General features: G+C 40.8%; 1 protein-coding gene across 8 annotated transcripts in view; it reads left to right on the forward strand.

Annotated features, from left to right (window-relative positions):
* RBM6 (RNA binding motif protein 6) overlaps positions 1-27,273 on the forward strand; it is a 107,179-nt gene that overhangs the window by 42,935 nt on the left and 36,971 nt on the right. For 5 of the 8 annotated variants that reach the window (XR_004280470.1, XM_032320268.1, XM_032320247.1 and 2 more), the window contains one exon: positions 12,262-12,335. The exons of 2 other annotated variants lie outside the window; for them this stretch is intronic. Coding sequence is in view for 4 of the 6 variants with exons in the window: in XM_032320268.1 (XP_032176159.1) it covers positions 12,262-12,335 (74 nt within the window). In the remaining 2 variants the exon portion in view is untranslated. Of the gene's footprint in view, positions 1-12,261; positions 12,336-12,376; positions 12,702-27,273 lie in introns of those variants that run through there. One more of the 8 variants, XM_032320300.1, reaches the window with a different exon arrangement.

The raw sequence follows: 27,273 nt of genomic DNA on the forward strand, positions 1-27,273 counted from the left end.
ATGACCTGAGCCAAAGGCAGCGGCTTAACCCACTGAGCCACCTAGGCACCCCGATTATATTCTTTATTCTAGAACTTTTTGGTACAGTTTAGAAGAGACTTAATAAGCAGGTGGACCTTCTTTAAGTCAAAAAGGCTAATGCTTATGTGCTTTAGGAGCCCATGGCAAACACTTGCCTTTCCTACCTGATACCAGTTCTGCTGTAGTAAGCTGTGGCAGGAGGTAGAGTAGGGTTGATGCTATTTTATGCCCTTAGTTGTACTTTCTGTTTATGTAGCATATTTCCTCCAGAGATCTTGGAATGGTGGTAGATTAATACCACTTTTTTAAAAGATTTTATTTTTTGAGAGAGCAGGAACAGAGGGAGGGAGAGGCAGAGGGAGAAGCAGACTCCACACTGAGCAGGGTGCCCAATGTGGGGCTTGATCCCAGGACTCTGGGATCACGACCTGAGCCGAAGGCAGATGCCAAACCAGCTGAGCCACCCAGGCGCCCCAAAGTGTTGTTGTAACTTATGAACATAGAATTGTTCTTGGTTTTTAGATGGATTTACATGCCATCCAGTATGCTATGATGCTTTTTCCAAAGGAATTTGTATTATTTAAGCAAAAATGATACAGCTTCTGGATTAAGTTTCCTAATATGTCTCATACACAGAAAGTAATTTTTCATAGTTACTGAAGTGGTACAGAATTATTACAGTACTGTTTTATTACTTAGCAAACAAAAATTTTATTTTATTTTATTTTTTTTCAAAGATTTTATTTATTTATTTGACAGAGATCACAAGTAGGCAGAGAGGCAGGCAGAGAGAGAGGAGGAAGCAGGCTCCCTGCTGAGCAGAGAACCCGATGCAGGGCTCGATCCCAGGACTCTGGGATCATGACCTGAGCCGAAGGCAGAGGCTTTAACCCACTGAGCCACCCAGGTGCCCCGCAAACAAAAAAATTTTAATAGGAAAGTTAGAAGGCTAAATGGAGATAGTAGTAGGAAGAAGGCATATCTTGATGGCATTGAGTCTGTTAGCATTCATATAACAAAAGGGCACAGTTTCTGTGGCCCTGAGTAACAGGCTTATATCGTAACCTTTCATTTTTCACAATTGAAATGGTTTGAGTTTTTACCATCATGTTGATAAAATAGAAGTTTTAAGAAAAGAAAAACCCAGAGAGAATCTGTCACTTTAGGGGCAGAAATCCATTGTGAAATGGATTGATCCTGATGATACAAGACATGCATAGTTGATGATACTCCAAATGGAGTAGCTAAAGACACAATAGTTAACGTCATTTAGAAAAAATAGAGCTGGAAAATGCAAATACACATTTTTTTTTGCAGTACTTTTGGCACTTACAGACTAGACAAGTAAAAATTTTTAGTTTTTAGGGGAAAACTGACCATAGGCTAATTGGAAAGCATCCCATTTTCTTGTCACATTTCTAAAACTGCAGAAGGTATTGTTTTCAGCCAGGAGTCTTAATAGATTTGGTACCACATTTGGGGAGGGTGTTTACAGAGGAGCCTTAAGCAAAGATGGCAAAGCTTTTAAAATAAAAATGTCTTGGGGCATCTGGGTGGTCCTCATTTTCTATTCCAACTCATTCTTCAATTTAAACTCCTTTGTTGAAACCACTTAAGTTACGAAGGATGGCTATGGTAATCTGCAGCCCTAGTAGGGAAGTTTTTATATTATTGTTGACTTTCACTGGACTCCCTGCATTCTTCCTTTCCTTGGGGCTTTTGGGTATAGAGTTTTAGTCTATAAATTTTATTTTTTAGATTTTACCTATTTATTTGAGAGAGAGAGAGAGAGCACAGAGGGAGAAGGAAAAGCAGGCTCCCTGCTGAGCAGAGAGCCTTACGCAGGGCTCAGTCCCAGGACCTAAATATCCCTACTTGAGCTGAAGACAGATGCTTAACCAATTGAGCCACCCAGGCGCCCCTGGAGTTTCATTCTAGAACTGATAATGAGACATCTTCACAACCCAAGGCATCATTTTATTCAGAAACAAGAACCACCACCTTTGTGGGTTTTGGTTGGTAGACTTTGTAATCTTGGAGATCTCTACCTAAACTGTATGTGACATCTGATGATAGAAGAGATAGCATGGGAATATAGCACGACAGCGATGAGCAGATGCTTTAATTGGCAATTCATTTCCTCTTCCCCAGAGCTATTTCGCCAAGATGGAATGTGTGTCTCCGAGATGGGGAAGGTGTTTGAACTCTAGCCCTTTGTTAGCTTCTTGCTTTTCCCAGTTCCTCACTCTTCTCTAGGTAGAATTGCTTCTGGCTTCTGTACTTGTCTATTTGGCCAAATGCTCAGGTGGCTTTGCCTGAGTCTTCTAGGTTGTATAAGTCTATATGGGGCTTCTAGTGCCTTTGGGTGTTTAGAAGGATTCATGAAAGTTTCTTCTGCTGGAGTAGCAAGAATTAAAGGGTCCCTAATCAGGGGGAGGGAATAATGCAGCAGCCAGTTGTCTTCTAGCTTCAGTCCGTGGAGGGAAAGTCATTATGTTACTACCTTCATTGGGCAGAAGATAGAGGCTCTACATACAAACTATTTATAGGATATGAAACTACATTGGCCTCTTCTTTTAACTTTATCCTTACACCAGAACATCTGATCTGTGCTCACCCTTTCTAGCTTAAATTCTGCACCCTCAAAATGTTAATTAAAACAATTTTTACCTGCTTCCATGTTTCTTACATTAGCATCTAATTTATGTGTAAGCTTTGGTGACACTACTTTATAAATATACCACTGAATTGTACAGTTTATTTTGTTTTATTTTATTTTTAAGGATTTTGTTTTGTTTTTTGTTTTTTTGGAGGGTGCTGGGGAGAGGCAGAGGGAAAGGGAGAAAGAAAATCTTAAGCAGGCTACACACCCAGCATAGAGCTTGACACAGGCTCTATCTCGCAACCCTGAGATCATGACCTGAGCCAAAATCAAGAGTCAGACACTTAACTGACCAGGCACCCCTCAAGATTTTTTTTTAAGATTTTATTTTTATTTATGAGAGAGTGGGGGAGGGGAGGGAGAGAGACACGTCAACTCTGACCCAAGCTAAAACCAAGAGTAGACACCCAACTGGCTGAGGCACCCAGGCATCCCCTAAGATTTTAAGTAATTTCTACACCCAGCGTGGGGATGAACCCATAGTCCTGAGACCAAGAGTTGCATACCACCTACTGAGCCAGCCAGGTGCCCTTGAATTGTACACTTTAAAAGAGTTTATTTTGTGGTATAAATTACATCTCAATTTTAGAAAATAAACCTTGAAAATTGGTTGACAAGTCATATAAAGATTGATTTCTTAAATCAATCTTTAAAATTAAAAACATTTTCATGAGTATTTAGAATATTTAACAGAGCTTTAACCAGATATTAATGGCTTACTGACTGGTACTTAAACCTTATAGGTAGAGTTCATAATTGATTGTCCCTAGTCTCAGTTCAATTCATTATGCTGCGCCTAGAAAATGTTGTTATATTTTCATCTTTTAAAAAATAAAACAGCACCCTGTACCCCTTGAAAAGCTTATGATTCATTTGCCTACCAAGTATGTGCCATTCTGATTAGTATATGACTCTACCTTTGAAACTACTACAGAATGTTATTGTTTGTTTATTGATTTATTTATTCAGCCAGTAGTTATAGTGCCTTGAGGTGCAGAGGATATGCTGGTGATCATGAGCATTGTAATCTTTGACCTTAGGGGCTTCGGTTTCTGTGGAAAATGGATATATGTTCCTGTATTCATCTGAATAGGTCACAGTATCTTATAAATCAGTTTTTTTTTTTAAGGGATCTGGGAGTTCTTACATGGGTTCTATTTGGCTGAAAGTTTGACGTTTACCACTATGGATAACTTGATGAAAAATGGTTAGTTCTTTTTTTTTTTTTTTTTAAGATTTTATTTATTTTATTTGCCAGTGAGAGAGAGAGAGTGAGAGTACAAGCAGGGGGAGTAGCAGGCTCCCCTTAGACTAAGGAGCCTGACGCGGGACCCATCCCAGAACCCAGGATCATGACCCAAGCTGAAGGCAGACACCTAACTGATTGAGCCACCCAAGCATCCTAAAACATGTTCAGTTATTTCTAATGCTAAAGTCACTAGAGGATGACAAACATAGAAATTTTAGAGTCAATAGGCTTAGAAAAAGAATAACACCTGGGGCAGCTGAATTATTCAGTCAGTTGAGCACGGCCTTCAGCTTAGGTCATAATCCCAAGGTCCTGGGATCAGTCCTATCTCAGCCTCCTTGCTCAGCAGGAAATCCAGTTTTCCCTTTGCCTGCCACTCCCCTTGCTTGTGCGTGCTTCTCTCTTTCTAACAGATAAATAAAGCTTTTTTAGAAAAAATAATACCTAAGTGAATGGTTGGAAATAATTATTGGTCAGAGAGGTCAGCAAGTTATTGTTAATGATGTCCCCCGATTTTCAGAAAGAGTTAAAATGAAACCAGACTTTTCATGGTTGTTACAGGAAATGATAGACAAGAAGTAGAGAAAATTGCACACAGATATATGTGGGTGCTTTTTACCAACCTGGAAGCTTTCCAAATTCCGTCATTGGGGGGTTTTTATGGAAGGTTCCATTATGCAGTCATTCTTGATTAAATCATTGTGGCTACTGGTGTTTAGCTTAAATTCCAACTCCTTTCCTGTCCCTGCACATTGGAGGAGTAAGGCTAAAAGTTCCAAGCTTCTGATCAAGATTTGGACATTCTGATCACCAGGCCCCATCCTGATGCTATCTAGGATCCCACCCAAGAGTCACCTCATTAGAACAATGGACACTCATTTCACCCTTATCATTCAGGAAATTCCAGGAGTTTTAAGAACTCCATATCAGGAAACTAGAACAGAGACCAAATGTCTTTCTATATTATCATAGTTGGGCATCCCAATTGTGGATCTGGCTGGTATCTGGTATGTTTAGGTGGGCATCAGTTTTCTGTTACAAGGTATAGGTGACATAGGCTTATGGTCTGGTCATAGTGTGAGTCTCACAGAATGCCTGTAGTCTGACCCTTGTCTGGATAATATTTTACTTCTGGAATAGGTAAGTGGCTGGAGCAGTATGATCTGTTCTCATCTTGAGCAACTTCCATCTCAGAAGCCACTATCTTTGTGGAACCTTCCCAGAGTCCCTTAGAACAGTGGTGACCTGTCCATTTATTTGTACTAGGGTCCAGGCAATGGGGAAAATGTTTATGGGCCATATTTTTTTCCACTTGAAATGAAAATAGCTTTGTGATCTATGAGGGAAACAGATATATTCTTAGCATAAACTAGCAATCAGTGAGACAATTCATCAGTGCCAAAATTTTAATACTGGGGCATATTTGAGGAGCACCAACACAGGTACTGTCTGATCTTTAGTTCCTGATAATGCTTTGTAATAGAAACATGGGGGTCCTGAAATGCATTATCTCATGCACTCTAAAACCACCCTGCAAAGGAGTTACCATCATTGCAACTTGGCAAATGGATAACCCAGGCCCAGAGAGAAATGGCTCAACTGAAAGCACATGATGAGTTAGCTTCTGCATATGTACAGACTGGAGAAGTTACTTTTCTTGTGTGTTGCTCCAGTGAAGAAACTCATTACAATTGCTGTGGTGTTAACTAAGCACCACTGTATTGGAGATAGAGAAATGAAAAGAGCGAGGGGCGCCTGGGCGGCTCATTCGATTGGTCTTCTGCCTTCCGCTAAGGTCATGATCTCTGGGTCCTGGGATTGAGCCCTGTGTCAGGCTTCCTGCTCAACAGGGAGTCTGCTTTTTTCTCTCTCCCTCTGCCCCTACCCACCACTAGTTCTCTTTTTCAAATAAATAAACAGTCTTCAAAAAAGCCAACTCTCTGAGGTCAAGGACACACCCCTCCACTGTGCCCACATAGCGTTGTTAATGTCACTGGAATGAAAATAAGTAAGGGTAAGAATTTCCTAACAAATGATATCCTGGGCCCAGAGAACCATCATTAAGAAGTCACCCTAAGGTTAATTTTGGACTTTGAAAACTACTTGAAAATATAACCGCCCCCCACTTTTTAATAACCAGTTGTCACAGATAGAGGGAGCATAATCAAATAGAGCCATATGCAATTTTGAGAAATTTAGCAAGTAATCATGACTGTGTATCTTCCTCATTTCATCTTTTATTATAAACCAGCAAGCCTTATGTGAGTAGTTGAGGGGGAGAGGATTGAAAGTGCTTATAAGATGTCAAAATGATATATTTCATGGAGTCTAATAGTGTTCTTCCCAGATAGTAGGTTGACAAATCAGATATTTTCCAAATTTTCATAATGCATATTGAGGTTTTGGGTTTTTGGTTTTTTTTTTAAGATTTTATGAGAGAGAGAGAGAGAGAGAGAGAGAGCATGAGCAGGAATGGGGGGAGAGGGAGAAGCAGACTCCCTGCTGAGCTGGGAGCCCAATGTGGGGCTTAATCCCAGGACCCTGAGATCATGACCTGAGCGGAAGGTAGCTGCTTAACCAACTGAGCCACCTAGGCACCCCCACTTGTGGTTTTAACAGAGCAAAGTACTTGTTAGAAATCTTGTACATCGGAGGGGCGCCTGGGTGGCTTAGTGGGTTAAGCCTCTGCCTTCGGCTCAGGTTATGATCCCAGGGTCCTGGGATCGAGCCCCGCATTGAGCCCCGTATCAGGCCTTCTGCTCAGCGGGGAGCTTGCTTCCCCCTCTCTCTCTGCCTGCCTCTCTGCCTTTTGTGATCTCTGTCAAATGGATAAATAAAATCTTAAAAAAAAAAAAATCTTTTACATTGATTTTTTAAAAAAAATCTGGACTTTGAAAAAAATAGCAATCTTGCACATCTGCTTTCTTTGTTTTATTATTTCCATTGGTGGGAATTCACATAACTGTATCGATTCTGTTTTGGTTTTTGCTTAAAATTTCTAACTTGATAATTTACTTGTAAAAGTCTGTAGCCCCAATGAAATGTGAAAATAGGACCTATAAAAATATAGCCCTCTTGAATCTCTATTAAAGATTTTTTGTGGTGCTCTATATATTCATAATGTTTTATTCCTACAGAAATAATAATCCTTGTTTAGAGAAAAAAAATCTGTTTTCTTTTCCCTCAAAGATACCCAATAAAATAAAGAAGCCTATTTCCCTCATCCTTTTTTTTAAAATTCCAGTGTAGTTCCATTTCAGTTATACAATATAGTCATTCGCAGTTCTGCAGATTAGTCAGTGCTCATTATGAGTCCCCTCTGCCTGTGTCCTTTAAAATCCTGATTCCTTTTTTACATTTTTTACATTTCCTAGTTGGTATGTTTATTCTTGGCTTTATCAATGTAAATCAGTCCTCCTAATGGGAAGTTCAGCTGGACTTGTTTATGATAGTTGGGTTTTTCTAGACTAGTTTGAACAGAGGACTGCTCATCTCATTTGCCTTAAGTAAATATTGCTGTGTAATTGTTAAAAAAGCAGGGCTTGGTATAGAGGTTACAGTTGACTTTAACAATTAAGAGCTGAGACTAAAAGATATTCAATATTCATTAAGGCTTTGTTTTCATACCTTGTTCCCCCTTAAGCACCTGTTAGCTTTTAACACAGTATTTTTTTGAGTGATAGGCAATCATGTGATTCATGAATATGAAGAAGAATTAAAATTTTAAGTTACCTTTATAGATTTCCTTCTTTCTCTGTTCTCATCCTTCTTAGCTGCCAACAAACAAACAAACCTGTAAGGAGCATTCACATTTTTATGAAAAATCTATACATTTAATTAGGTTAGAACGTAGAGTAAAATATCCTTTTTAATAGTCACATAAATAAGCACAAAGATCCATCAGCCCACCAGGCTTCTTCCCAGAATGTGGGGGTAGAAGAAAAAGGTAATAAAAAAATTTCTTATTCCTTAGGTCAGAGTCTGTCTATGGGACTGTGAACACCAAGTTTACTATCTTAATTCCCAAATAGCTCCTAGCAATTCTGAATGCAAGTTTGGTTGGTTGTTTTCAGAATGTTTAGGTCTGTGGGTGGAATAGGTCTACTAGAACTTACTCTGTGAATTATAAAATTACATTGGAGGAATTAAAAAGAAACTCCCAGTTATCCCACTATAATAGTAGATCCACTGTAATCATGTTCGTGTACAGTTGTGTTGCATTACATCATTTTCAGATTTCTGTATATTCACCTGTGGTTGCTCATCCCCTCTCTCCGACTCCATCTTCCCTCTCATGGAGTGAGCATGAGAAGTGGGATGTGACTCAGTTGTGGCTTCAGTTAGTCTCTGTCTCCCAAGTTTCTCTAAGTGTGAGCATTCACTGTGCTAGCTGTGATTCTGTTATTTAAAGTGATATGTTTTTCATACATTATGGTCCTTAAATGCAAGCCAACCACTTCATCTGGTGTCAACCAAAAGAAAAGTGATCTGTTGCGACGCTGGAGGAAAAACTGGCAATATTGGACTTAACCTATGTTGAGAGATGGTATGTTGTTCTTCACGTTGGGGTGTTGGAGTATGATTTTGACAATGCATGGTTTTCATCTCATATGCAGACTTTTATCTCTAACCTCTGAGTTAGAAGTGACTTCATAGTATTTAGTTCTGGTTCTTTTTCCTATACACATTATATATAATTATCCTCATTTTTAAAGCTTTTAAAATATGCTTTATTAAACATCTCATATCAGGTATCTTGCTGTATTGTAATTTTTATAGCTATAATTGCAACAAGACTTTTGGGTTTTTGTCTTTGCAGAAGACTTTCGGTAGCCAGTATAGCAGTCCATGAGTGTGAGTGATTTCTAACTTGCATACTTGGGTCCATGCACAAGGTTCTACTGTAGGTATTTTAGAATGGGGTAACTGGAGTGCTGCAGATTTCTGTATTTCTCAACCATAGACATGGTTTTACTTGTCTGTGCTTGAGCATGTGGGACCCTTTCTATGACTGGGCTTAGTAAAATTCAGAATTTGGATTACTCGTATCAGTCTAGGATTTTATTGAAAGGTGAGTGTCTAGGGATGCCGGGGTGGCTGAGTTGTTAAGCATCTGCCTTCGGCTCAGGTCATGATCCCAGGGTTCTGGGATCGAGCCCTACGTTGGACTCCCTCCTCAGCAGGGAGCCTGCTTCTCCCTCTCCTACTACCCTGCTTGTGTTCCCTCTCTCGCTCTGTCTCTGTCAAAAATAAATAAGTAAAATCTTTAAAAAAAAGAAGAAAGGTACAAGGCTATGCAGTTAACAGCATCAGTTTGAATGTTGTCCCTGGCTCTGAGCCCATATTGCTACTTACCACTGAGGTGATTTTGAGCAAATTACTTATTCTTTCTTTGTCTGCTTCCCCATGGGTAAAATGAGGTTAATGGTATTTACCTCATAGGGTAGTCTTGTGGGGATTTAATTAGTGTATATAAAGAGTTCAGAATGCAGCCTTGCTGGGGCGCCTGGGTGGCTCAGTGGGTTAAGCCGCTGCCTTCGGCTCAGGTCATGATCTCAGGGTCCTGGGATTGAGCCCCGCATCGGGCTCTCTGCTCAGCAGGGAGCTTGCTTCCTCCTCTCTCTCTGTCTGCCTCTCTGCCTGCTTGTGATCTCTCTGTCAAATAAATAAAATCTTTAAAAAAAAAAAGTAAAAAAAAAATAATAATAATAATAAAAAAAAACAAACAAACAAACAAAAAAAAAAACCAGAATGCAGCCTTGCACCAACAAGTGCTATGTAAGTATTACTTCGTACTGTTGGAAATCCTTGTACAGCTGTGAGTCTTAGACACACAAAATGCCCAAGATCAAGATAGGGCATTTTTTTTTAAAGTTTTGGGTACTATAATTAAGCCTTAAATTTTTGTTATTATTTAATAGCTAAAATTTCGGGCAGAAGATATTGAAAGTTGGGCTTATGGATTTAATGTTCAGTCTGAAGTACATTGTTAGGGTAATGTATTGCAGAGTTGATGTATAGAAATGCTCATAATGTCTCTTGCAAACTGTCTTTTCCTTCCCAGTGACTGTAATATCAGAGTCTTATTTATTCTTCAGTAAAGTGTGAATGTTGTCATAAATCTCACTCTTTCTCTTCATCCACAGATTCTGTGAGCTCTTCTGGGCCACAATAGTTACTTGTCTAAGCACAGAAAGGAAACTCGGGGCTTTTCCAATGTGGTGTTAGTTCCCTGTGTTTTTCATTTGGGCAGCCATAGAGAGGGTTGCATTCCACACACCTGGGCTTTGATATGCTCTGTAGAGGTAATCAACACACTTGAGAGTTTATCTGCTTGTTCCATAGCTACCTCTTTCTGATTGTGGACATGTAGTCAAGTGTTTGCAGTAGATATTTGCTGATACAAGGCACCTTATTTGCTTCTGCTATTCTAGTGTTTTCCAAGAACATTCAGAGCGCTTTACAAAATGCAGAATGTTTTCTTTTCTTTTTTTAATTTATTTTTTTAAGCGGCTCCACACCCAGCATGGAGCCCAGCATGAGGCTGGAACTCATGACCCTGATGAGATCAAGACTAGAACTGAGATCAAGAGTCGGAAGCTTAACTGACTGAGCCACTCAGGGGTCCCCCAAATGCAGAATGTTTTCTGTAGGAGAAGTTCACTGAGTTTGATCAAGAAAATCCACTTGGAAGGAATTAACTAGCAAGACAATTTCTGTTGTTAATAGGATATATAAAAATACATATACCATTTCTTTAAGGTAGTTTCATTTCTTCAAATAGTTACTAATCAGAAAAGTCTGATTTTGTCATAAATTTAAGTAAAGGTTGCAGCAGTTAGTTTTGATCTGTGTTAGTCAAAGCTGTAAAATCAAATAGAAAATCTCTCTCTCAGCCTAAGGTGATGCTGGGATATCTATCGAGTAGATTTGTTTTCTTCTTCTTGGTCATTTTGCAAAATTCAAAGCAAGAATCAGCCTATGCCATTGTAACATTGGAATATTTAATTTGAAGTATTTAATAAGTCTGAAGTCACAGTTTTATTATTATCATAAGAAAACATTTCAGACCATTCATTTCATGTGACAAGGAATCCAACCCATCTCACCAAATTTGGTCTGTTTTTTAAGTTATATTTTCTGTTGCTCCAGTTTTTGTTTTGTTTTGGTCTCTGATACTTTGATTTAATAATACTTAGTTTCCTGTTGTTATATATACTCTGTGCTCAAAATTGGCCTGGGTCCTGTGTTGTTTCTCTTCCCCTGAGTTTTATTTCTCATCTGAACAAATTGCATCTTTTTCTTGCTGTTCGTTTGCACAGCATCACTCCTAAAGATGAGCTTCTTTATCCTGCGAGGCAGTGGAGGAAGCATGGAAGTCATTTGTGGAGCATTGCATTGCCAAGTGTGTTTTTGTTGTCATGTGGTACCAGTATCTGGGAAAATAAAGGATGGGTTCACATTAGAACTCAGCAGTCTGTAAATCCCATGAGCTCCCAATCTCATGGGTCATGAGAGTTGCAAATGATACTTGCTTAGGGGAAAGGTGAAGGGTGTTCCATAACTCTAATGGTTTATACAATTCTTGAACATGTACTGATTGCTAACAACTGCTGTCTCTCCCCCAGCCTACTCTACTGCCAATCTTTGTGCACAAGCACAATTTTGGACCCAGCTATTTGTACTTACTTATGCTTTTACACCTTCTTCCTTTCATAAAGATTTAAGCTGGTTTATGACTTGAGTTGAAACAAGGAAAAAAAGAGGAGACCTGAAATGGTCTGTCCCCTGCCAACCAGAAGCCTCCTGTGGTATCCAAACAGAATAGTTGCCTCAGTCTGTCAGCACTTCTGTCTTTGAAGGTGGTTTCTGCTTGAAAAGTGGTGACTATTAGCATAGCTTTGGGATAATTGCTTCTCCTTCTTCTCTCGGGATACATTTTTTTTTTCCAGATACTTTCCTGTTCTTGTTGACTTTGTTTTTCCAGAAGATTCAGCCTGTGGTGAAATGTTCTGGGTCCCCACTTGAACTTTCTGTGGGATTACCTAACTCTGGGGTACCCTCACCAAGACCATCAGTGCTAAAGAGGGCAAATCTTCTTGGTTAATAGAAAATGCCATTTTGGAGTGACTCTCAAAGCCCAGAAACATCCAGATTTTCCTTCAGTACTTTTTTCTGTTTGGAGTAGTGGCTTTGCCTAGTATAGGGGAGGGAGGGCCTAGTTGGGAGGGCTTGTGTTAAGGGGTTCAGAAACAGGGGGTTTAAGTGTGTCTTTTGTGTTTGCAAGGCACTAACACCACTCCCGTCTGTATTTAAATGCTGTCCCCAGGTTACGACTATGGCTATGTCTGCGTGGAGTTTTCACTCTTGGAAGATGCCATCGGATGCATGGAGGCCAACCAGGTTGCTTTATACTTCGGTCAAATGATGCTGGAAGGATATATTTTTTATGTATGGGGAGGGAGGGTTTCAAATGATTGAACTTTGGAAAGGTACCAGAAATCTGTATTTGGAGCATACTGCATTCCAACCAGAAAGAAGTTGTGTTGCGAGACTCTAGAAGAAGCTGGGAAGGTTTCTCTACAAGTAGAGTTACTGGACACAAGTGTATTTTAAAAACTAGAGCCCAGTTGCAGTTGGACTAGATGACAAAGACAGTATATGGGGAAAATGACAGGTTTGGAGTGTGACTGATACTGAGATCCTAATGTAAAGAATGATCCTTGACTGTCTGTCATCTCAAGGATCTGCCTGGCACAGGAATTCTAGGTCAGTACTTATATCCAGACCTAGGGTAAAGACCACTGATGGCAACTCCTGTGGCACTCAGGTCCTGTCCGCATGTGCTGCTTTCTCAAGAGGGCCATCAGGGAGGAGAGAGGAGTGACTTGTTGATGTGTATTGCATTCATCATGGCTCTTTATAAATTGGAGTTTTGTACTCAAGTTCTTGGCTGTATATAGTCAGAGCTGGTGAATCTGAATCTAGACTTACCTTATGTTTGAAACATCTAGATGTATTCCGCTTGCCACTTAGAACTGTCATTTGGACTTTTTTAATTGAACCTTACCTGATAGTTTTGGAAGGAATTATGAAGTAGAAAGAATCCTTCTTGTCATGGTTTTTCTTTGGGGAAAGTTATTTTCTTTGTGGTGTCTTAGTTCCTTCATCTGTCAAGTGGGAGATAGAAACTTAATGATACAGTTTGATTTTTATGTACCCACTGCTTGTATTTAACTGTGAATGCAGTGTGCCCTTAAGGGTAAGAGCCCTAAGGCTCTACCAGAAAAGAGTAATATTACATGTGAACTCTACCTCTCTTAGAGCCTGATGCCCTTTCATCGGCTTTGTTCCATTCAGCATGGCTCATTACTTAACCTTCTCCCTTCTTTGGCCATGTTCTCCCCTTATGGGTATGGAAATGACATGGTATAAATCCTTTGGGAACAAGCACTAATTAGAGGATATTTGATATATCCATATCTATTGTTAGTAGTATAAATGCTGTTATATCCTCAGAGAATGACTAGATTAAGGCCATACCCCCTTGACAGAGTTCTTGTTGACTGATTTGTTCTCTGTCCATCATTAAGCCAGTCACTTAATAGATATTAATTATGTGTCAGAAACTGTGCCAGCTACCAATATTTTGAGAGAAGAGTGAAGGTCCCAAACTTTATGCTTATGGTTGATTCCATTCTGACTGTCCTAATAGAACACTCATGTAATTCATGAACATCTTGTAATCAGTAAATAATCATTAAGTCCTGTTCCACTGTGCTAAATCATACTATGAGTGGTGGAAACATAAATAGGAGAGCCATGGCACATGCCATGCCATTCTCTTTTGTACCGTTCTCCCAACTGTGTCTTTCTCTTAGAGGGGTGTTACTTTTTATCAGAGCTGTTTGATCTTCGATTGATCGTAGCAAATAACAATATTGTGTTTTAACTGCCTCGCCCTCTGTCCCAACAAAAAATCCTGTCTGAAATTTCTAGTCCCTTAAGAGAAGTGTTAAATAGAACGAGGACAGCCTTCTTTAAAAAGGTTTATCCTAGGTAGGGTTTCTTTTAGAGCGATATCTGGAAAAATGTTCATTTCACAGGCAGTATTGAGGGGGTGTGGCCTTTCAACATCTCTGCTCCCACCCTCCCCACACATTCTGTGAACATTCTTAGGGCTCCCAGATCCCTGTTGACTGACTCCTACTTGGTGAATGAGACACCAGAACAAAGCACGAGCTGGGCCAAAATTCTTTCATGGTGAAATAGGATGTTTTGACAGGTAGCTAACCTTACGCATAGGTACCATAAGGTACTCTGTGTCAAGTACAAATAAGAGACAGCCTCTGTCTTCCAGAAGCTTAGACCAAGAAAGGAGACAGACATTTTGTGGTATTCATAGATCCTATGGAGTGTTCTCTCAAATTCCAAATTTTTGTATGATCTCATTTTTAATATTCACTGGAATAATTCCTTAAGAAGGTAGCACCATATCCTTAATCAGTCAACCTCCTTTTGTAGCTTTTTATTCTTCCCCTAGTCTTGGGGCACAGGGCATACTGCTAGCACTGCCACACAACAGAACTCTCTCCCTGAACTGTATAGATTTCTTGATCCACTCAGCATCCTTCTCATAATCTTTGCCACAACTCAGGATGTGTGCAAGTCATTCTGATGGAAAGATTTTTGAGAATGAGATCTCGAGGGGAATTTTTGTACCTAGGTAGTACAGCATAGCAAAGAGGAGTGTAGCTTCTGCAGCCAAATTTACTTCCTAGCTGGGTTGTCTCTGGCAGGTTTCTTTACCTCCCTCAGCCTCAGTTCCCTCTGTACCAGTACCTCATCAGGCTTTGGTGTGGACAGCACGAGATCATACTTTTGTGAGTGCCTTTCTAGAATGCTGGAGATGGTTCAGTAAACAAGACATTATAGAACTTCTGTCTTAGTGATAAGAGACAGGGCATAGACAAATTTGTACAAAGTAGACAAATTTAAAACGATATGGTATATGACAGTGCTGAGTTCTGTAAAGATAATGCATGATGGGGACAATTTTATATGGGGTGGTCAGGGAAGCTTCTTGAGGAGGGACATGAAATTTGGTGAATTATGTGTACAGAACACTTAGCATAGGATCTGGTACCTAGTAAGCACTGCCTCCTGCATGTCAGTAATTTCCAACATAATTCTAGGAAAATAAATTTATTTTTATATCTGGATGTTCCTTAAGGGAATGGATGTGGTTCAGTCTCCCAGTAACAATATAAAAATCTTAGGAGAGATGTAAGAATGTGAGAGAAGTCCTTCTCAGAGTGGATAAAGCAGGTGTTTATGGAAGATGCATGTCTTTGTCTATTCATTCATTTTCCTACCCTCCAGGTTTTTACTTATAGACCAAATTGGTACAGATTCTGAGTCACCATCTGCTGGACACCTCTCAGTAGAATCTGTTTATATGATTCTGAGGAGTTTCTATTGAATGCTTTAATTTGAATTTTTTTTATTTTTTAACAATTCTTCGCTTATCCTGACTCTTTATGTGAAATGTCTTTTTACTTATCATTGACAGTTCTAAGTCTAGGGGAAGGGAATAAAGGAGGCTTCTGCCAGTTTACTTTGTCAAATATTGCGGGATATATGTGCCGTAGAGGGGTTTTCCTGGTTGATGACCAAGGCCTCTCTAACCCTTTTCCAGTGCCTTCATGGAGGCGTCAGACAGTAGGACACTCGACAGCAGTACTGAGCATTGTGGCCGAGAGGACTTCTTAGGGCAAAACCTAGCCAGCAGCTGTCTGGGCAATTCATTTCCAGCAGAGGTCTGTCAGTATACTTTCACTGTCTCTGCCTAGAAGTAGAAAGCCAGCAAACACCGTGAGGAAGGGTTTTTATTCTACCTCTACGGGAAAGGTATTTCTAGCAGCATCATATACCCTGGGCTTTCTTTGTTGTCCAAGTCCTGCAGTTTGAGGGTGAATATTACCTCTTTTTGCTGTATGTGTCATTGCACTGGGACTTAGGGGAGTAAGAAGCATTATATTAGAGGACTGATCCCTTTCAGTGGTTGCCCAGTTGTGAGTACTAGCTCTTTCAAGCTCTTGTCAGTTCTACAGAAATTAGCATTTTATTTTCTTCTGTTTGCAGGTGTGATGTTTGTGGTCTCCTCCCATTCAACCAAATGTTTACTAAAATGCCCTTATAATGGATAGCTCTGGAAGAAGATTTCATTTCTCTGGAAGTTTTACTCAAGGGTCTTAGCATTGGTGACCTTCTTTAGCCAACTGACGGGGCTGTGTGACAGAATCAGCCTGACCATAAAGTGGAAAGAAAAGATGCCATTATCACCTAACATGAAAATTCTTTCAGACACTGGCCTTTGCTGGTGCAGAGGGGAATGAAATTTTATGAAATGGTGTTTTTTGTGTTAACAAAATTAAGAGAATTTGGGTTTTTGAAGTTATCAGGGTGTCCACGGTGGTTCTGAAGATAATGTGAAAGAACCCAAATCTGAAATGAAACCCAAATCTGTCTTTTGACTAAAATGAGATCAACAGGAAAAGCTTGTGTTTTGGGGGATGGGTAGACTATTTGTGAGGCTGTGGTAGAAAAAATAGGTGAAGACCTTGTTTGTTGGAATGTTAGTCAGGATGATAGCATTACTGTATGAAACACTTCAGTATTTCAGTTATATGCAGTCCAAGTAACAACAAAAACAGTAATCTTTATAAATTCCTGAGATGTTGTGTTGCCTAGATGCACACCCCAAAACTACTTCACTGAAGAGAATGTGACACCCAAGCCAGGGCTTAGCTGTATGACTTGTGTCTTGAATTATGCCATTCTTCCTTGAAACTTCAGTTTCAGTACCTTTTCTGATTGCCCTCCGTAGAGGTTATTGGTGGGAAATAGACAAATGCATTCTAAAATGAGTGTAAATCAGTAATTACTGAAGATTCTTGTGAAGTGGGATTTAAAAGAATTACCTATCTAGTAATTGAGTCTTGACTGATGTAAGGCAGTAGACCTTAGTAATTAAATACTTGAAGGCAGACTGCCTGCGGTTGCATTCCTGTCCTGTCACCTTTCTCTGTGTGATTTGGACAAGTGGCTTAACGTTTCTGTGTTCCAGTGTCCTCTCATGCATCTAGGGATTAAATGAGTTAATGCATGGAGGGTGATTAGGACTGGGCCTGGCACACAGTGAGCACTGAGTCTGTATTTGTTACTGTCACAACTTTGCATCTGACTGGAACAAGAAAGTCTTAAGTTACAGCAGCTTCAGTTTTGGCTTCATGGGGTATCTAGCTAAAAAGGGATTTGGTGGCAGTATGCAGAAGGATTATTTTTGTATCAACAGTATTTCCCATTTAGTCTGTCGACTGGGACTGATTCTCAGGGGGCTGCTTCCAGGTCTCTCTGGGAGCTTCTGCTGCATTAGCTGTTGAATCTTAAATTCTCCCAAGGAAAAGAGCCAGACACACCACTTGGGGGACGTGGAGTATGGTTGACCACACTAAAAATCTAGCCTGTGGCCTTTTTTTTTTTTTTTAAATATTTTATTTATTTACTCAAGAGATAGAAAGTGAGTGAGAAAGCTCAAATGGGAGAAGGGGCAGGGGAGGATCAGGCTTCCCGCTGAGCAGGGACCCTCATTCGGGGCTCCAGTCCCAGGAACCTAGAATCATGACCTGAGCCAAAGGCAGAAGCTTAACTGACTGAGCCACCCAGGCACCCTAGCTTGTGGCCTTAAAACCCTAAGCTCTGATGACCCTGGCTTTACTGTATCTCAGACTTTTATAATAATTGTAAGAAGTGCTCTAAACTGGTTTCAGTTTAATTTTCTTGAATCATTTGGCAGTTTTTTTTGTTTTGTTTTAAGAACGAGCATAGGCATATGTGAGTGGGGATGGTGGGTAGGGGGGGAGAGAATTTTAAGCAAGATCCATACCCAGCATAGAGCTCAATGCAGGGTCCGGTATCAAAACCCTGAGATCATGGCCTGAGTCAAAATCAAGAGTTGGGCACTTAACTGAACCACCCAGGCACCCCTCATTTGTCAGTTTTAAGGGACAACTACTTGTGTGTCTCCTATGGTGAGGTTTATGATTTTTGTCATGCGTATGTATCTTGGTTATTTCTGCGGATTGAAGTAATTTAGTTTTTTTTTTTTTAAAGATTTTATTTATTTGTCAGAGAGATAGACAGACAGCACAAGTAGGCAGAGTGACAGGCAGAGGGAGAGGAAGAAGCAGGCTCTCCGCTTAGAGGGAGCCCAATATGGGGGGTCAGTCCCAGGACCGTGGGATCATGACCTGAGCTAAAGGCAGCCACTTAACTGACTGAGCCACCCAGGTGCCCCTGGTTCTTAATTTGTTCTAAATTGGAAGTATGCCTATGTATTTCAGTCTTTGATGTTGTATCTCCTCTTTCACCTGGTATTTTTAGTTAATGTCTGTACTTTTTATAAAAATGGGGTTATGTGAAATGCTAAATTTCAGTCTTTGGGACTTTTGGAACTTGATTACAGACAGTTACTGGAAAAAAAAAAAGAAGAATATGTATAATTCTAATTAACTGTCAAAGGGTTATACAAAGACATGGTTCAGTTTGTGATCTTTATTACAACTTTGGTTTATGATTTGGCACACCTCCAGACAGTGTGTAGGGTGTTAGGAGCACTGAGAGGTTTAGAATTCCAGCTTTGTCACTTTCTAGTTCATTTTTAACTTTTCAGTTTCAGAATCTCATCTGTAAAATGGAAGGATAATCATAGTTCCCACCTCAGAGCATTGTGACATTAGAGCAATGTATGTGGAGCACTTGGTACAGTGGCCAGGCTGTGGCGGGTGCTTACTACCAGAAGAGGTACCGAAGAGAGTGATTCTATAACACTGGACTCTGCTTGGTTGTCTTTTTTTACCTTGACTGATTTTTAGCTCTTGGGACTCCGGGATGCCTGAGAAGTGGTCATGCTGCTTTGGGTGGCAGCTAGATCTTTGCAGCCTGTTCTGATAGTGCTGTTGCCCATTGTCTCTGTCATGAGATGGGGCTGCCTGGGCTCAAAGGAGGAAAGGCTGGGCTGCATCTGTCCCAGCAGTGTCTGTGGGATGAGTGCACAGGCATGCAAGCATGTGTGGGAAGAGGATCATGGCCATCCTGGGGGTGGGGATCCTTGTTTCTGAGCCTAGCATTGCTGGTAGTTCTCCTATGACAAAATTCTTTTAGGCTAACTGGGGCATTCAATGTTATTAGACATCTTACCCATCTGAGCTGAACTTGGAGGGATTTTTTTTGTTTTTTTTTTTTTTTTTAAAGATTTTGTTTATTTATTTATTAGAGAGCAGAGTGAGAGGGAGAGAGAGAGAGAAGAATGTGTGTGTGTGTGTGTGCGTGCGCGCGCGCGCAAGCACGAGTTGGCGGAGAAGGGCAGAGGCAGAGGGAGAAGTAGACTCCCCCCTGAGCAGGGAGCCCAACTTGGTGCTCAGTCCCAGGACCCTGGGATTGCAACCCAAGCCAGAGGCAAATGCTTAACTGACTGAGCCACACACGCACCCCCTGATCTTGGAGGTTATAATGTGTCTTTGTGTCTCATTCTCCCCATACCAAGTGTTCAGCTGCTGCTGTTTCACCTTTTAACTCATTTATGAATAAGATAGATAGATATTATATATAATACGTACGTATTTCTTGTTAAGAGTGTTGATGGTATGATTTTGAAAATCATGGATAAGTTTATCTAGATTAATAATTGCTCTTAATCTTACAACATGAGATTAGCAATGCTAATGTTATATACTAATAACGTATATTTTACCAAAACCTGTGACTAAGTGTAATTTGTGTTTAATCTGTATAAATACTTTTTCCAAAGGGAAATAAACAGGAGAGAAAGAGATTTATCACAGAAAGCAGATTATTGGGGGCACCTGGATGGCTCAGTCAGTTGAGTGTCTGATTTTGGCTTAGGTCATAGTCTCAGGGTAATGAGATTGAGCCCTGCATCAGCCTCCATGCCCAGTGTGGAGTCTGCTTGTCCCTCTTCTGTTCTCCCCCCGCTCGTACTCTCGCTCTCTCCCTTTCTCTCTAAAATAAATAGATAAAATCTTAAGGAAAGAAGGAAAGTAGATACTGGTTACCAGCCACTTAGGGAGAAGTGCTCTCAAGAGGTAATAGTGAGTGACTGCTAATGGGTAAAAGGGTCTTTTTTTTTGCTTTTTTTTTTAAAGATTTTATTTGTTTATTTGACACAGAAAGATCACAAGTAGGCAGAGAGTCAGGGGCTTTGGGGAGCAGATTCCCCACTGAGCAGAGAGCCTGATGCGGGGCTCGTTCCCAGGACCCTGAGATCATGACCTGAGCCAAAGGCAGAGGCTTAACCCACTAAGCCACGAAGATGCCCAAGAGGGTCTCTTTTGAAGGTGATAAAATGTTCTAGAATTAGATGGTAGTGTTCATTGACCAACCTTGTGAATATACTAAAACCCACTGCATTATAAAAAAGCACAGTAAGACAGTCAATTTTATGGTATGTGAACTGTATCTCAGTTAAAAAAAAAAAAGTTTTTAAACTTAGCATGGAAATTAGTTCAGGGTCCCAGTCCAGTGGGAATGAGTCCAGGTCTAAAATAAAACACAGGGTCATTTACCCAAAAAAACCCAAAAACAAAAACAAAAAAACTTGTCAGTTCGTCTGGAAGCTAGAAATTTAGAACTTCAGTCTTAAAATGTAAGAATTTTTTTGCTAATGGTATCTGCTTACTATCTAAGAACACTTAAGCTGAAAATCTGGAAGATGGTTGGAATTGAATAACAGACCACATTTGAAGTGGCCACGTGGCTTGTGCACAGTAGTTGCTCAGTAAAGTTGAGTGGGCTTTCTGCTTTGGTATCCATACAGTTAGAAAATTAATAAGAACTATTTGAAGTAGATTTTAAATAAAAACACCACTTGGGGCGCCTGGGTGGCTCAGTGGGTTAGGCCGCTGCCTTCAGCTCGGGTCATGATCTCAGGGTCCTGGGATCGAGTCCCGCATCGGGCTCTCTGCTCAGCGGGGAGCCTGCTTCCCTTTCTCTCTCTGCCTCTCCATCTACTTGTGATTTCTCTCTGTCAAATAAATAAATAAAATCTTTAAAAAAAAAAAAAAACACCACTTAGGAAATCCTTGGGCTACTTTTTAGAGGTGATATTGCTGTAATTGAATTGGATGGTTAGTAGGTACCAGTGTAGATCTTTCCTATTTTCCTGGAACTGTTAACCAAAGCTCAAAGCAGGGGTGGGCTGGTGGGGTGGAGGAGACAGGGAAAGGGAGGTGACCAGTTCACTGCTGGGATAGGTTCCTTCTCTGTGTATCTTTCTTAGAGGTGTCTTTCCAGCAGCATTGCCATTGTGACTGTCATCTTTAACCTGTAGTACATGGTCTTTTTTTTTTTTTTTTTTTAAGATTTTATTTATTTATTTGACACAAAGAGAGAGATCACAAGTAGGCAGAGAGGCAGTCAGAGAGAGGGGGAAGCAGGTTCCCTGCCGAGCAGAGAGCCCAACGTGGGGCCCGATCCCAGAACCCTGGGATCACGATCCGAGCCGAAGGCAGAGGCCTCAACCCACTAAGCCACCCAGGCGCCCCCCCTTTTTTTTAAAGGAAAAAATTACTGTGATAATTTACAGATCGTGGAATCCACCCATTTTAAGTATACAGTTCAACAGTTCTTAGTTAATTTACCAAGTTGTGCAGCCATCATTATCATCTAGTTTTAGAACATCTTCATTACTCCAATAAGATCGTTGATTGAGCCTTTTTTTTTTTTTTTTTTCCCCGAAAGAGAGAGCATGGGTGTGCACACCGCACATAAGCAAACAGGGAGGGGACAGAGGGGAAGAGAGAATCCCAAGCAGGTTCCATGCCTAGCATGGAGCTGGACATGGGGCTCGATCCCACAACCCTAAGATCACAACCCAAGCTGAAGTCAGGAGTCAGACACTTAACTAACAGAACCACTCAGGGCTCCCCTGTGGTTCATTAAAAAAAAAATAATTTCAGACTTACTGAAAAGTTGCAAAAACAATGCAAAGAACACCTATACACTTTGTACCCAGACTCATCAAATGTTAACACTTTACCAAATTTGAATGCAGAGATTTTTGAATAGCAGTGTCCCCTTCTCCTGGAAAGAGGCATCATTTGACTTGTCCTTCCACCAGACTCTCCTTTGGTGGTTAGAGGGCCTTGTTGGTAGGGGAAGGTATGTGAATGTCTCAGGGGTTGAGTGGATGCTTTGGAAGATGTTTGAGGCTTAAGCTATCTTGTCAGTGCTCCCAAGAGGGTTCCCTGCTGGGTAAGGGCTGAGTTTGAGATTGAAGTTGAGGGATAGGAAGTAGGGATAGATTCAAACTTCGCTCTCCTGGGCACTGTGGAGATTTGTGGGTTTTCAATAAATTGGCAAAAGTGTTCCCGCATGAGAGAACTGGCATTTGGATGCCTGATACTCAAAGAGACTACGTGCTAGTCAGCATTAAACCAAGAAGCAACAGCAGTGGGGGGAAAGGGGACACTGGCCTGATAATGTTTTTGTAAGACAGTAGTTCTTAACAGTGGGGGGACAGAGGGGGAAGCAGTTTTGACACCCTCTTCTCCCTTTCCTAACCACTGGACATTTGGCAATGTCTGGAACATTTTTGTTGTTGCTACTGGCATCTATTGGGTAGAGGCCTGGGATGCTGCTAAACATCCTACAATGCACGGGACAGCCCCCAAGTGAAGAATTACCTGCTGCCAAATGTCAGTAGTGCTGATGTTGAGAAACCCTGGTATAAAGGGATAGGAGTTGTGGTTAGCCAGAGAGAATGATCCATCTTGCCATGGGTTGTCTCTTAATGAATCATCTTTCTCCTTGCCTTCCTTCTGGTCCTAACAGTGGAGAGTGGTGGGTGGGATTAGAAGTGTAGCAAGAGTGTCTATAACAACAGACACTGTTCCTGGCCCCCACTCCAGAGTAGCAGTCCCAGGCCTAGCTTGTGCCCTTGGGAGAGGAGTTTTATAATGAGACCTGCTTGGGGCACCTGGGTGGCTCATTTAAACATCTGCCTTCGGCTCAGGTCATGATCCCAGGATGCTGGGATGGAGCACTTCCTTGGGCTCCTTGCTAAGTGGGTAGCCTATTTCTCCCTCTCCGTCTCCCTCTGCCTGCCTCTTTGCCTGTTTGTGCTCCTCTCTCTCAATCTCTCTCTCTCTCTCCCCCTTCCTCCCTGTCACATAAATATACAAAATCTTAAAAAGTGGCGGTGGGATGCCTGGGTGGCTCAGTCCGTTAAATATCTGCTTTTGGCTCAGGTAAAGATCCCACGGTCCTGGGTTCGAGTCCTGGATCATGCTCCTTGCTCAGTGGGGAGCCGGCTTCTCCCTCTGCCTGCCATTCCCCCTGTTTGTGCTCTCTCTCTCTCTCTGACAAATAAATAGTTTTGTATATATACAAAGTAGGATAATCTTGTATATATGATTTTAGAACTTTTTTTTTTTTTAAAGATTTTATTTATTTGACAGAGAGAAATCACAAGTAGATGGAGAGGCAGGCAGAGAGAGAGAGAGAGAGGGAAGCAGGCTCCCTGCTGAGCAGAGAGCCCAATGCAGGACTCGATCCCAGGACCCTGAGATCATGACCTGAGCCGAAGGCAGCGGCTTAACCCACTGAGCCACCCAGGCGCCCCTGATTTTAGAACCTTTTTATTTCAAGTATTGTGGACATATTTCTTTATCATTAAATACATTTTTATCATATCATTTTCGATGGCTCTGTATAAATCACCATAATTTTTTTTTTGAAGATTTTATTTATTTATTTGTTAGAGAGAGAGTGGGAGAACACAAGCAGGCAGAGAGGCAGGCAGAGGTAGAGAGAGAAGCAGGCTCCCCACTGAGCAAGGAGCCCGATACGGGACTCGATCCCAGGACCCTGGGATCATGACCTGAGCCGAAGGCAGTGGCTTAACCAACTGAGCCACCCAGGCGTCCCTAAATCACCATGATTTAACTAGTTCTTCACTTAATGTTTTGAGGTCTGTTATTTTACTAAACAGTGCGCTGATAAATGCCCTTATCGCTAAATAGTCACACATCCTTAATTACTTCTTTAAGTGAGTTTCCTCCAGGTAGACTTGACAGATTAAGAGGTAAGTATATTTTTACTTGGTAATTGTAGTGAGATTGCCAACTAGAAGTTTCCCAATTTATTCTTTTTTACCAGCAGTGTTTGAGTGTACCTATTCTCCCTGCTTCCCAACCAGTGCCAAATATTAATAACAAAATACTTACACTGGGTAGCAGTACATGGATATTTGTTATTGTGTTCTCTAATTTTCTGTGTGTTTAAAATATTTCATATTTTTGGGGCTCCTGGGTGGCTCAGTGTGTTAGGCTTCTGCCTTCGGCTCAGGTCATGGTCTCAGGGTCCTGGGATCGAGCCCCTCATCAGGCTCTCTGTTCAGTGGGGAGCCTGCTTCCCCTTCTTTCTCTGCCTGCCTCTGCCTACTTGTGGTTTCTCTCTGTCAAATAAATAAATAAAACCCTTAAAAATTTTTTTCATATTTTTAAAAAAAATGTTGCCAATGTAGCAAAGAAGGGATTTGATTTCCTGTCTTAGGTTATTAGTGAGATAGAACATTTTCATATTTAATTACTAGCTATTATTACTAGCAGAGAGGCCTATGCGGGGCTGGATCCCAGGACCCTGGAAGCATGACCTGAGCTAAAGGCAGCCGCCCAACCAACTGAGCCATCCAGGCGCCCCTGTATTTCTTTTATAAGTTGTTGATTCTTGATATATATTCAACTAAAAGAGAAAAGGTAGGACATCTTAGTTACCCCATCTAGTCTTAAGGTAAATACATATGGAACATCTATTAGACTTATCTTTTCTTTGTTTGTCAGAGCGAGCGAGCACAAGCAGGGAGAGTGTCAGGCAGAGGAAGAAGCAGGCTCCCCACTGAGCAAGGAGTCTGATGGGGGACTTGATCCCAGGATTCTGGGATCATGACCCTGAGGCAAAGGCAGACACGTAAGTAACTGACTGAGCCACCAAGGTGTCCCTAGACTTTTCTGAAATTTTGAAAATTAGTATATTACCTAAATATGAGATGGGATTTCTTAAGGATTTATCCCTCAGAAAAGTTTTTTTTTTTTTTTTTTTTTACAGTCTTTGCTATATATTTTCTCAGTTCTTTTGAGTCACAAAGTATCATTTGAGGGAGATATATTAATCACTGGCTTTAGCCCATGCTAGTTTTGATGCTTATAGAGATAAACTGCTAGACTCTGGGGTGGGTAGGTTGGTTCATTGGTTTTTTAAAGAAGTAAAGAAAAAAAATTTTTTTTTTTTTTTTTTGAGATTTTGTCTTTAGGGGCACTTGGATGGCTCAGTCAGTTAAGCATCTGCCTTCAGCTCAGGTCATGATCTCAGGGTCCTGGAATTGAACCCCACATCTGGCTCCCTGCTGAGCAGGGAGTCTGTTTCTCCCTCTGCCCCTCCCCCTGCTCATGCTCCCTCTCCCTCACTCCCTCACACTCTTTCTCAAATTAATAAATAAATGAAATCTTTTTTTTAAAAAGTTTTATTTTTAGGGTGCCTGTGTGCCTCAGTCAGTTAAGTATCTGACTCTTGGTTTCAGCTCAGGTCATGATCTTGGGGTCTTGACGTCGAGCCCTGCGTGGGCTCTGTCCTCAGCATGGGGTCTGCTTGGGATTCTCTCTGCCTGCCCTTCCCCTGGCTCTCTCTCTCTCATTGTGTCTCTCTATCTCTGTAAATAAATAAATCTTTAAAAAAAATAAAGATATTAATTTTTTAGTACTCTCTACACCCAATGTGGGGCTGGAACTCACAACCCCAAGATCAAGAGTTACATACTCTACCAGCTGAGCCAGCCACGCGCCCCTAAAGAAGTAAAGAAATTTAACACAATTTCAGTAATGATTCTCAGGTTATAATCATATAAAATGTTAGATAACATTTTTAATAAAATAAGTATTCAAATTCACTTACAAGACCAATGAAATAATTGACTATTGTTACTGTAATTTTGTTCTAAAATGTACTTGTGGCTTAGGATAAACTTTACTATAAAGACATTATTCACAGATTTGAAGTGGTGTATCTTAAGTAAGTTTGATGGCAATTAAAATGATGTGCTTTAGAAATTGCTAGATGACCTAAAATGGCCCTGTCAGTGAGGGAACTTATAAAGACCTTGAATAAGAGAGAAAGGAAAAGGCAATGTCTTTTTTTTTTTTTTTCCCTAAAGATTTTATGTATTTGATAGAGAGAGAGGGAATATGAGCAGAGGGAATGGGAGAGGGAGAAGCAGGCTCCCCACTGAGTAGGGAGCCCAATCGGGTCTTGATTCCAGGACCCTGGGGTCATGACCTGAGCCAAAGACAGATGCTTACTGACTGAGCCAACCGAAAGAGCAATATCTTAAAATCATTTCTTTTCCCCTTCCTCCCTCCCTCCCCCCACTTTCTTCCTTCCTTCCTTCCTGTACTTCATACATATGGAAAAGAGCATATCATAAACATTACTGTTCAGTGAATTATCACATACTATATATACTTGTCTTAATCAGTTTGGGCTGCTGTAACAAAATACCATGGACTTGGTGGTTTAAACAGTAGAAATTTGTTTCTCAAAGTTCTGGAGGCCAGAAAGTCTAAGATCAAGGTGCCATCCAATTCATTTCCCTATGAGGGTCTTCTTCCTGGTTTGCAGATGGTTGTCTTCTTGGTGTATCCTCAAATGGTGGAGAGAAAGATACTCTGTTGTCTCTTAGAGTAATAATTCTATTCATGAAGGCTCCACCTTCATTACCTAACTACCTCCCAGAGGTGCCACTTCCAGATAGCATGAGGCTGAGAATTAGGACATCACCATATAAATTGGAAGGGGGTTGGGGGCCACAGGCATTCTGTCTGTAGCACCTATGTAACTACTGCCCAGATTAGTAAGCAAAATGTTGCTTTATATGCAGAAGTCCTTCCTGGCCTCTCCTGGTTGTTTTCCTTTCTACCCTTCCCAGAGGTAGTCACTGTTAAGTTCTGATACTGAAGAGTCCTTTCACTTTTGAGCCTTATGTATATGTAATCACATAGGATGTATTCTTCTCCCTGTCTTTTTGCTTAGTATTCTTTTTTAAATTCATTTGTGTATAACTGGAATATGTTCATTTTCATTGTTACATGGTCTTTCAGCATAAGAGTGGTCTTTCAGCATAAGAGTATATCACAATGTATTCATCAGTTCCTCTGTTAAAGGACATGTAGGTTGGCTGGAGGGCATTATTTCAAAATTTTGTCTCTTG

Source organism: Mustela erminea, chromosome 1, assembly GCF_009829155.1.
Source record: "Mustela erminea isolate mMusErm1 chromosome 1, mMusErm1.Pri, whole genome shotgun sequence".
NCBI classification, from domain to species: domain Eukaryota; kingdom Metazoa; phylum Chordata; class Mammalia; order Carnivora; family Mustelidae; genus Mustela; species Mustela erminea.